This window comes from Bison bison, unplaced genomic scaffold, assembly GCF_000754665.1.
Source record: "Bison bison bison isolate TAMUID 2011002044 unplaced genomic scaffold, Bison_UMD1.0 scf7180017864474, whole genome shotgun sequence".
Classification (NCBI taxonomy): Eukaryota; Metazoa; Chordata; class Mammalia; order Artiodactyla; family Bovidae; genus Bison; species Bison bison.
The window spans coordinates 130,691-143,526 of NW_011495035.1; the positions used below are offsets into that span (position 1 = coordinate 130,691).

The following is a 12,836-nucleotide window of genomic DNA, read 5'->3' on the forward strand; positions in this document are numbered from 1 at the left end:
ACCCGCATCTCCTGCATTGCATGTAGATTCTTTACCGTCTTGAGCCACCAGGGAAGCCCATATAAATGATATCAAATTATAAAAAAAAAGTATATACAGATAAAGACAAGAAATTAATACACAAACTGACAGTACTTGTAAAAGGTGATGTTTGAATGGTAACCCCATGCACTCTTTATCTCAATTCTCTCAATTATTGTTGTCCCAATGTATTTTTAATTTAAAATATTAATATTTTATCTATCCCAGTGAGGGAGCAGCAGAAACACAGGAGTATATGGACCATGGTGTGATCTACAACAGCAAAATATTGGAAACAATCCCAATATACATTAATAGGAACTGACTGAATGGTATAGTCACAGAATGATAAACTACAAAACTGTAAAAAGAAATTTTTTAAAAAAAATTCTATGCTCTACCATGGAATGATCACCAGGATGTTTTATTAAGTACATAAAGCAATCTATAAAATGGCATATTACCAAATAGAAAGCTATATTTTATGGAGAAAGGATGTGTGCTCAATCACTCAGTTGTGTTAGACTCTTTGCAACCCCATGGACTGTACCCACCAGGGTCCTCTGTCCATGGAATTTTCCAGGCAAGAACACTGGAGTGGGTTGCCATTTCCTTCTCCAGTAAACAGTAAACTATATTTTATGTAGAAAAGATGAAAGAGGTACAAATAAACATGTGTATAAGTGTATGTGTATATATATACACACATTGAGGAGGAATATAAATAAATGTAGATATGGAATTTATTGCATTTACAAATAGAAACACTGAAAAAAAAACCTACTGTAGTAAAATGGCTATTTATAGGCAAAGAAAGGGAATGAGGAGGGACTAAGTTGGCAGCAAATGTTACCCTAGCATATTTTGCTATGTGGCTTTCACTTTGGAATCATGTAAATGTTTTACATATTCATGTATAATTAAATAAAAAATGCATTGAGATCAGTGAGGAAAGAATAGTCTTTTCAACAAGTAGTGCTGGAACAATTTGATATTCACATGCAAAAGACCGAATTGTGAGAACTAAGACTATAAAAATCATAGAAGGAAATAGGTGAAAATCCGTGTGATCTTGAATTAGGCAAGAGGTTCTTAAATATGATATCAAAAGCACAAGGAACAAAACAAAAAATAAGTAAGCTGGACTTCATCAAAATTAAAAAACTTTTGTGTATCAAAAGACACTCTGAAGAAAGTCAAAGACAACATAGAAAGTGGGAGAAAAATATTTACAAATCCCACATTTGATAAAGGTCTAGTATGCAGAATATATAAGGAACTCTCACAAATGAACAATAAAAATGATAATATAAAAAAGGGCAAAGCATTTAAATACTTGAATAAATTTCTCCAAAGGAGAGACAGAAATCCAATAATCACATAAAAAGATGCTCAACATTATTAATAATTAAGGGAAAATAAATCAATACCATAATAGATACCATATAACACCCCTAAAAGGGTTACAATGAAAAAAAAAAAAAAAGACAATGACAAATACTGGCAAGAATGTGGAGAAATTGAAACTCCCATATATATGGCTGGTGGGAATGTAAAATGGTTCAGCCACTGTGGATAAGTCTGGTTGTTCCTGTAAAAGTTAAACGTTTAAGACTAACATATAACCCAAGGGTATATATCTAAGAGAATTTAAAACATATGGTCACAAAGAAATAAGTAAATTAATGTTTAGAGCAGCATTATTCATAATAACCTAAAAGTGTAAAAACTCCTGGGTGTATATCTAGAGGAAGTGAAAACACTAATTTGGAAAGATATACACCCTCCAATGTTTACAGCAGCATTGTTTATAATATCCAAGATATGGAAGCAAACTATCCATCAATAGATGAACGGATAAAAAGGTGTGATATATATATAGCTGAAATACTATTCAGCCATAAAAAAGACCGGAATTTTGTCATGTGCAGCAACAGGGATGGTGTGTACTATGATTAATGAAATAAGTCAGACAGAAAACAAATACTGTACAATATCACTTATATGTGAAATCTAAAAAAACAAAACTAGTGAATTTAACAAAAATGAAACAGACCCATGAATTTAAAGAACAAGCTAGTGATTACCAGAGGGAATAGAAAACAAGGGAGGGGAAAATCAGAAGTACAAGACTAAAAGGTACTATTACATATAAAATAAATAAGCTAATGATATTGTACAGCAAGGGGAACACAGCCAGTATTTGACAATAACTAAAAATGGACTATAACCTTTAAAAAAATGTGAATCACTATGACATACACCTGAAATTTATATAATATTATAAAATAACTATACCTCAATAAAATAAATAAAATTTGAAAGTATAAATAACCCAAATATCAATTAATTGATGATTTTACAAGACAAAGTCTGACAAATGTTGGTTTTACTCCTTCATTTGACGTCCATGGATTCCCATAGATGCTATGAATGAGCTCAGGAGTAAACAGATTCTCCGGAAATTATATGTAATGTGTAGTATTTATCTGCATACATGCATTCTTTTGGTTAAGAATGTCCCTAGTTTTCATAGCACTCTCAAATAAGTTTGAAATTCATGAAAATAACAAGCAATACTGGTTTAATGTAAGCATTACTTTAACAAGTTTAAAAAACACACAATTAATTAAATTTGGCACAATCTAGTATTCTTAGAGAAGTGCCCAATAAGATTATAAAGGAAATGCAACACATATGCCACTATATAAGGTTTTATTCAAATTTACTAATGGATTCTTTATTTTGCAGAAGCACAAAGATTTTTAAAGACTAATTTATCATCCAACGCTTACTTGAATTGCTAATGTTTCCTGCTGCTGACGGGCTTCTTCTTGGGCCTTCTCCAGTGCTGCAGAAAGTTCTTCTTTAGCTCTCATTTCACGACTCAGAGCAGCTTCCTGGGCCTCACTATCCTTTGCAGCATTGGCTTTGTGGAGATCAGTAAGCTCTCTTAAAAATAGATAGATAGTTTTTAATTTAAAATATATACAGTTAATTACATGACCAAGTTAAGTTTCCATGTAGATTTCCATGAGCTCTACAGAATGAGGAAGTTTACCACGTAATAAACACTGATCACAAGGACTCTGTGAAGCTCGCTTTAACCAGTCATAACTCCATATACCAGAAAGTTTATATGTTATTAATGATCAGATAATAAAAAAAGGTGTTTCTTCCATTTCTTGCTCTGGTAATTGATTTTCAGTGAGTTGAATATTTGTTCATTTTCTTACTTGTATGCACTATCAAGAGCAGCCTGAATACTTCGGTTCTTTTCTTCAAGTTCATTAATGTCTATGTGAAGTCGACCAAGGTCCTTCTCTTGGCGTTCTACCACAGAATTTAGTTTCTTAATATTTTCTCTATGTTGTTTCTCAACCTCTTCTTTGCCATCAAGGACCTATATTATAAAAAGAGAAAAAGGTATATTTCAATAAAAAAATAGACCACAGTCAATAACCATGTTCTAGGAATCTCAAGCATTGTATCAATAATAACAAAGAAAAACCTTAACATTCACTATTTACTTGCTTGAAAATTCCTCCCAAATGACATACCTCAATAATTCATTGAGGTATGTCATGGCCAACTATTCATATTGGAAGTAACAGCAACATATACGTAGAGAATGGTTAATATTCACCTGTTTTAAATGTTGTAACTCTTCTTCAAGCTCTTGAACTTTTTTGTTCAGCTTTGCAATAATATTTTCATTTTCTTTGTCTTTAGTTCTTAATTTCTTAATGATGTTAGAATTATGCAGCTGCTGTTTTGAAAGTTTCTCTCCTGGCAATGGCAAAAAAGTATAAGTTCAAATAATGATGATTCGCTAAGACTGTGCGTAGAATGTTTTCTCTAACCAGTGACAGAAAATGACAGAATATCTTTAAAATCACAATGCTGTAACAGTTAATGTTAAAGTGATTTGGACAGGAATCAGTGACTTGGACATGAATGCTAAAATTACTAAGTAGAAGGATGGTGTGGAACAAAATATTTACAGTCTTAAAGAATCATTCCCACATATTATAAATTACAAAGGGAAAAAAATATGCTTTTACAACAGAGAAATCTGGTCATAATCTTAACCAAACATTCAATTCTAACATCACTAAACTGTGCTACAGCCTGACCTTATGTGTCCACTGATGTGATAGAGTAGAAGGTGCACAATATCACCTTTTATATTTACTAGAAATCTGATCTGAATTTAACCATGAAGAAAGTGACAAACTCCTAAACAGGGGGGGTAGTCAACAGGACGACTGGACTCCACAAAATCTTTGATGTCATGAAAAAAATATCCTAGATTGGAGGAAGACTAAAAGAATATAATTTCCAAACGCAATGAACTTTGGATCTCAGGGCAGAACAAATAACCAGACATGAGAGTCATTTTTTGAGACAACTGAGATAAAGGACAAAATACACACTAGAATACACTTCTGAATTAATGCTGATTTTCTTAGATGAGATGACAATGTTGTGCCTGTCAAGAAAAATTGCCCTTGGGAGATGCAGATGGAAGAACTGAGGAGTGGACTACAGAGTCAATGCAATTTCTATCAAAATCCAAATGGCATTTTTCACAAAAACAGCAGGAAAAAAAAACAAAACCTTAAAGTCATATGCAACCACAAAAGACCTCAAACAACCAAAGTGAGTCTGAGCAAGAACAAAGCTGGAGATACCACACTTCCTAATTTCCTAATTTCAAAGCATAATACTAAACTATAGAAATCAGAATAGTATGGTACTGGCATAAAAACAGACATATAGACCAATGGAACAAAATGGAGAGCTTAAAAAGTGATCTTCAACAAGGATGTCAAGAGTACAACCATGAGGAAAGGGCTGTCTCATCCATAAATGGTACTGGGATATGCATATGCAGAAAAACTAAACACTATAGCATCATACATCAAAAATAAAAATCAACTCAAAATAGATTAAAGACTTAAATATAAAACCAGAAACTGTAAAACTACCAGAAGAAAACATAGTGGAAAAAAGGGAAAAGTTTTCTGACATAAGTCTTGGGAACTGCTTTTTGACTAGGATCCCAAAAGCATAGGCTACAAAAGCAAAAAAAAAAAGATATGTGAGACTGTATCACAGTAAAAAACTACTGCACATTAAAAGAAACAACAGAGTAAAGAGATAATCTGCAGAATGGAAAAAAATATGTGCAAACCATACACTGATGAGGAATTAATATCCAAAATATGTAAGAATTCCTAGAACTTGATAGCAAAATAAAAAAAAGCCAATTTTGAAAATGGGCTAAAGACATGAAGAGACATTTCTCAAACAATGTATACGAATGGCCAAAAGGTATAGAAAAAGGTGCTCAACATCACCCACCAGCAGGGAAATGAAAATCAAAACTACAGTAAGACATCATCTCATACCTGTCAGGACAGCCATTATCAAAAAGATAAAAGATAAATACTGGAGAGGGTATGAAGAAAAGAGAACCCTTGAGTAACAGTGGTGACAATGCAAATTGGTATAGCCAGTAGAGAAAACAGTATGAAGATTCCTCAAACATTTTAAAATAGAATGACCATATGATCCAGCAGTCTCACTTATGAGTATACATCCAAAAGAAATGAAATCAGGATCTCAAAGAGAGATCTGCATCCCCATGTTCACTGCAGTTTTATTTACAATAGCCCAGATACGGAAATAATCCATGTTTAGTCAATGCATAAATTGATAAAGAGAATGTGACACAGATTGATACATCTATAGAGAGATATAAACATTATTTAGCTTTGAAAAAACAACTTGCCATTTGTGAAAACATGAATGAATCTAGAGGATGAAATAAACCAGACATAGATACAGATGATCTCACTTAAATGTGAAATACAAAAAAGTTGAATTTGTAGACACAGAGAACAAAATGGTGGTCAACAAGGGCTAGTAGGTAGAAGAAATGGGGAGATGTTGGCCAAGGGGTACAAAGTTTCAGTTATGCAAAATGAATAAGTTCTAGAGATGTAATTTACAGTATAGTGACTATAAATTACCAGCGATCAATGCAAAGAAACAGAGGAAAACCACAGAATGGGAAAGACTAGAGATCTCTTCAAGAAAATTAGAGATACCAAGGGAACATTTCATGCAAAGATGGGCTCGATAAAGGACAGAAATGGTATGGACCTAACAGAAGCAGAAGATATTAAGAAGAGGTGGCAAGAATACACAGAAGAACTGTACAAAAAAGATCTTCACAACCCAGATAATCACGATGGTGTGATCACTCACCTAGAGCCAGATATCCTGGAATGTGAAGTCAAGTGGGCCTTAGAAAGCATCACTACGAACAAAGCTAGAGGAGGTGATGGAATTCCAGTTGAGCTATTTCAAATCCTGGAAGATGATGCTGTGAAAGTGCTGCACTCAATAAGCCAGCAAATTTGGAAAACTCAGCAGTGGCCACAGGACTGGAAAAGGTCAGTTTTCATTCCAGTCCCAAAGAAAGGCAATGCCAAAGAATGCTCAAACTACCGCACAATTGCACTCTTGACACACGCTAGTAAAGTAATGCTCAAAATTCTCCAAGCCAGGCTTCAGCAATACATGAACTGTGAACTTCCATATGCCCAAGCTGGTTTTAGAAAAGGCAGAGGAACCAGAAATCAAATTGCCAACATCCACTGGATCATGGAAAAAGCAAGAGAGTTCCAGAAAAACATCTATTTCTGCTTTCCTGACTATGCCAAAGCCTTTGACTGTGTGGATCACAATAAACTGTGGAAAATTCCGAAAGAGATGGGAATACCAGACCACCTGACCTACCTCTTGAGAAACCTGTATGCAGGTCAGGAAGCAACAGTTAGAACTGGACATGGAACAGCATACTGGTTCCAGATAGGAAAAGGAGTACGTCAAGGCTGTATATTGTCACCTGGCTTATTTAACTTCTATGCAGAGTACATCATGAGAAACGCTGGGCTGGATGAAGCACAAGCTGGAATCAAGACTGCCGGGAGAAATATCAATAACCTCAGATATGCAGATGACACCACCCTTATGGCAGAAAGTGAAGAGGAACTCAAAAGCCTCTTGATGAAAGTGAAAGAGGAGAGTGAAAAAGTTGGCTTAAAGCTCAACATTCAGAAAACGAAGATCATGGCATCTGGCCCCATCACTTCATGGCAAATAGGTGGGGAAACAGTGGGAACAGTATCAGATTTTATTTTTGGGGGCTCCAAAATCACTGCAGATGGTGACTGCTGCCATGAAATTAAAAGACGCTTACTCCTTGGAAGGAAAGTTACGACCAACCTAGATAGCATATTCAAAAGCAGAGACATTACTTTGCCAACAAAGGTCCGTCTAGTCAAGGCTATGGTTTTTCCTGTGGTCATGTATGGATGTGAGAGTTGGACTGTGAAGAAAGCTGAGCACCAAAGAATTGATGCTTTTGAACTGTGGTGTTGGAGAAGACTCTTGAGAGTCCCTTGGACTGCAAGGAGATCCAACCAGTCCATTCTGAAGGAGATCAGCCCTGGGTGTTCTTGGGAAGGAATGATGCTAAAGCTGAAACTCCAGTACTTTGGCCACCTCATGCAAAGAGCTGACTCATTGGAAAAGACTCTGACGCTGGCAGGGATTGGGGGCAGGAGGAGAAGGGGACAACAGAGGATGAGATGGCTGGATGGCATCACCAACTCGATGGATGTGAGTTTGAGTGAACTCCAGGAGTTGGTGATGGACAGGGAGGCCTGGCGTGCTGCAGTCTACAGGGTCGCAAAGAGTTGGACACAACTGAGTGACTGAACTGAACTGAATACTGCACTATAAACCTGTAACTTACTAAAAAAAAGTAGATGTTAAAGCCTCTCATCACACACATACAAAATGGTAACTATGTGAAGTGACTGATATATTACTTAGTTTCACTGTGGTAGTAATCTCACAATATATACATATAAAAAAGTCACACTGTACACCTTACAAATACACAACTTTTATACCTCAACAAAGTTGGATTATTCCCTGGTAGCTCAGCTCAGTAAAGAATCTCATGCTATGCACGAGACCCCGGTTTGATCACTGGGTCAGGAAGATCACTGGCGAAGGGATAGGCTACCCACTCCAGTGTTCTTGGGCTTCCCTGGTGGCTCAGACGGTAAAGATTCCCCCTGCAATGCACGAGACCTGGGTTCGATCTCTGGGTTGGAACGATCCCCTGGAGAAGGAAATAGCTACCCGCTCCAGTATTCTTGCCTGGAGAATGCCACAAAGAGTCAACACAACTGAGCAACTTTCAAGGGCTTCCCTGGTGGCTCAGTCAGTAAATGAGGGAGACCTGGCTTCGACCTCTGGTTTTGGAAGATCCCCTGGAGGACAGCATGGCAACCCACTCCAGAATTCTTGCCTGGAGAATCCCCATGATCAGAGGAACCCGGCGGGCTGCAGTTCACAGGGTCACAAAGAGTCAGACATGACTAAGCAGCTAAGTACAGCACAGCAAAGTTGGATTAAAAAAAGAATTTAGGAGTGGAATGATACGATACCTGTCAACTACGTTCAAGAGGTTAGGCAAAAGGGTAGTATATGCATGTGCAGAAAGATATGGAGGCGGTATAGCTAGATCTTAACAGTCAATGACTCTAGTTAATGAAGTAACCAGATACTCATTGTAGTGTACTCAGCTTTGAGACTTGCCTCTCTTCAGCTATGACTTTAAAAATACCTCTAGGGTATACAGGAGCAGTATGTGAATACACCTATATGAAATCATTCTGAAGTTCATTAAGCAAAAGAAAACATCAGCTCACTCCCCAATTAAATTAATAAATTCCAACACAGTGAAATTTGATATTGATATTTTAAATAATTTTTTAAAATTATGAAACCATGTACTTAGCCTTCCCCTCAGTCTCTAATGCTGTAACAGAAAATAGTAACAGACTGCAAGATGTCTTGGGATATGTTTAATCAACTCTTCCTTCTTTTATTTTAGTGCTTAGATTGTTTTTAATTATCTCTGTACCTATACTTCCCTCTCATTAAATTATAGTGCCTAAAGGACAGGGAATGTGTCATTTATTACACATTTGTCATTTGTCTATATGAAACAGAATCTGACCAACTAGCTGTTAAATATAAGCTGAATAAATGAAAAAGAAGAATTGGACAAAACTATTTCAAATAAAGTGATTAGTTCCAATTACTCTCAGTCTGGAAATTCACTTAAATGCAGTGATTTAAGTACAGAAATGTTCATCCCACTATGATTTGTAATATTAACATTTTAGAAATATACACATAACATTAGGAAAAGAAAAACAAATATAATATGTCTATATAATGCACTTTAATAGTCATTAATAATGGTATCAAAGTGCATTTAATGGCTTAAGGAAATTTAAAAGAAAGAACACTGCAAATTAGATATATGATATTATGTTTAAAAACATATTAAAAATGCAATAAAAGGAAACAAATTAATAATTTCTTATAAAACTGGATTATGATCTTTTTTCTCTTTCTTCATATACTTCCTATAACTTAAAAATTTTCTGGAAGCAGCAAGCATTATTTTATAACTAAAAAAACTTTTAAGAAAAAGAAAAATTTATTTAACCATCTTTTCCAAAACTACCTTCTTTCCTATGACATTCCAATGTCCAACTGCAATGTTTAATCTCCTGAAGAATCTTTAATTTTCATAACCCTATTAATTATAAATCTTTTCATATACAAAGTGTTTAATAATTGAAAAATTAAAATAGGAATTTAAGAAAAAATTCACTATCAAATTCCAGAACAACAGAATGATACCACATAGTACCCAAGCTAGAGATTCAGATACTATATAAACTCTATAATTAGAACTTTCAAATATCTTGGTTTAAATCAAGGCTCTAAAACCTGTTACAAGCTTCCTTAGGGAAGCACAAAATTCTATTTCTCACAGAGTTGGGTTTTTTTTAACTCCCTAGAAACAAAGCTACATACATTATAGTTCTACTTCTCTACATGTTGCTCCACATTCTTCCATCAACTGTTATCTATCACTTCTGAAGCTTAAGTCCAAACCTTTCTTGCTTCCCATGTTTTTACATTAGGAAAAAGCAGCACTTAGTCACATGTTAAGTATTTTATTGTCACAATATTTTTCACAACTGACTGAATATTTTACGTACCTTCTTCCATTAACCCTCGGATCTGCTCATCTTTCTCTTTCAAAAGGTCTGCCGTTTCACTACTATTTAATCTAGTAGCAAGTTCTTCTTTTATACTTTTGATTTCCTAATTAAAAAAAAAAAAACACACAAATACCATAAAGAATTAATTTCATTCTGGGCATATTTTTCATTTTTTCCATATTCAATTAATTGCATTTTCAGTAACAATCCGTAAGTTTTGTTAACCTGAGTTTATATTACCTTGTTTAATCAAGAGCAAGTAAAGAGCTTTGAAAATTACATAGAAAACTTAAAATCAGACATAAGCAGATTTTAATATGGAAATGTAAATGAGAGTAAATTAACTTTCAACACCCTTTTTGAGTATCTCTACACATATTTTCTACAGTTGAGACATTATTTTTGGAACATTCAACTAGTATATCTCCATTTTTCACTGTATTTCTTTTCCTCATCTGATACTTAAAGTGAGTATTCCTCATCCTCATACTTTAAAATATGTTGCAAAGTGAGAGGAAAAAAACATAACTTCATAAGGTTCAATCTAATTAAGCAGAGATTTAATAGAAACATGTTACGATATTTTATCTTTTGAAACAATGGTGATATAAAGTGTCCTATGATTTAAAATTTTTCACAATGCTTTGAAACTAAACAACAGCTCAAATCAACTAACATTTACTAAGTATTTAAAGTATACTTTGTATCCAATATCATTTAATCCTTACAACAGTCCTGGCAGGGAGGAATTTGTACTATTCAACTACACAAGTAAGAAAATTAAGATTAAGAAAGCTTGAGCAAACTTTGAAGGTCAGAAAGCTATAAAGAGGTAGAGTTATAACTTGAACCCAGGTCTGTGAATCCCTAAAGCTTATGCTCTGAACTATCAACAGCACTGCTGTCCATTTTCAACTGCCAAAATTCCATCCATCAAGGTCCAGGAAGAATATCATACCTTCCATCAAAACACTCAGTTCCTCTGATTAAAATCCGTCCTCCACGATGCCATTTCAAAATCCTTATTCATCCACCTACTACTATATGTTTGTTGATATTATTTGTCTTTCAAACTAGGAAGGCAAACTCTTCACTTAAGGTAATTCAATTCACCTTTAAATTTCCAATGGATCCTAAGCAGGGAGTTCATACATGGCAGTACACATAAAATGTATTAAAAAACTTAGGACCCAAGGTTTTTCCACCTATTAATATAACTAGTTTGGATCTATTTTAGATCTACAATGCAAAGCGCACTACAGAAGACAAACATTCCTTAAAATCTACTTTTTGTACTGTATTCAGATGGAATGGAGCAAGAACCAGAAGAATTAAGTTAGTTAAGATAGTCTCAGGTTACTGTTACTGTCTTAAATGATACTAATTGGAAGTCACTAATTAAATCAGCTAAGCAGACAGAAGTATATCATGTATTTCTTTTCTGTAAAAATATGCACAGAAAAATTATAAATTAACATTGGTCAAGAAAGGGGAAAACAAGCTTAGAAAGGCACCTAATAAGAAATGCAACTATTAACAGTTGAGATACAAGCAATAATTAGTAACCTATTGGTTACTAATTTCTGAAATAGCCAAATTATAAGAAATATTTATTCTAATTACAAGAAAATATTTCTAAACTGCTCCAAATGATAAGAACTAGAACAATGGTTTCCAACCAGGAGTATTTTTGCTCCTGGGGGACATTTGGTAGTATTTTCAATTTTCATAATTGGGGGGGGACTGGGATGGCAGGTGGGTAAGGCAAGACAATACTGTATCTTGTAGATATGGGCCTGGGATGCTGGTAAATCCCCTACAATGTACAGGACAGTGCACTACAATATAAAATCATCCAGCCCAAAACAGCAACAATGCTGAGGTGAAGAATCCTACATTAGAATAAATCAATATTTTATTCTAACATTCAATGTCACTAATCATTAGGAATTTTTACTTTAAAATAACTTTAACTTGAAAGATTGAGTGTGTGTGTGTGTGTGTGTGTATGTTTGAGGTGGAAGTGAAAATAACAAACGAGAATAATGATAACTTTAAAAATTTATAGAGTACCATTTAGATTTAAGTGTTATTTATTTTGATGGAATTATAATTCATAAAAATTATTCTAAAGATCCTTGCTACACACCTTTCAAGGACTTTACACACAAAGTGTACAAACAAATATTTGCTTAATTTTTTTAAAGTATCAAAAATCTGAAATTCTAAAGGTACTGAAAAATCTAAAATTTAAGTGTTAATATACTCCATGGTATTCTTTTAATCTTACTTTTTTTCCCAATACCAAAATATTATTAATGCACTCCTCAAAAATATATGTCTCTATAGAGTTAGATTAATATTATTTTAAACTTCCATTACCTTTTTAGCAGCATCTCTCTCTTTGCAGGCTAGCTGAACTTTCTTTTCCGCTTCTGCAATTCTTTGAGTAAACTCATCTTTCAAGGAAGAAATACTGCTGCTCTCTTCTTTCACTCTGATCATTTCACTAAATTTAAAATAATATTTGAGAATGAGGATGGTGTCTATATATCCCAAAGGTATACATGAGTTCAATTCTCAAAAGGAAGATAACTTTTCTCTGACATATACCTTATTAAAATAGAACAGTTATCTTCCTTT

The 12,836-nt window shown here is 34.3% G+C and overlaps 1 protein-coding gene across 1 annotated transcript in view; it reads right to left on the bottom strand.

Annotated features, from left to right (window-relative positions):
* The window catches only part of TMF1 (TATA element modulatory factor 1), a 31,740-nt gene that overhangs the window by 10,809 nt on the left and 8,095 nt on the right, over positions 1-12,836 (bottom strand). The window contains exons 6-10 of the mRNA XM_010862028.1: positions 12,576-12,660; positions 10,191-10,296; positions 3,668-3,810; positions 3,258-3,424; positions 2,817-2,973 (exon numbers count right to left, since the gene is read on the bottom strand). Coding sequence (XP_010860330.1) covers positions 2,817-2,973; positions 3,258-3,424; positions 3,668-3,810; positions 10,191-10,296; positions 12,576-12,660 — 658 coding nt within the window. The remainder of the gene's footprint in view (positions 1-2,816; positions 2,974-3,257; positions 3,425-3,667; positions 3,811-10,190; positions 10,297-12,575; positions 12,661-12,836) is intronic.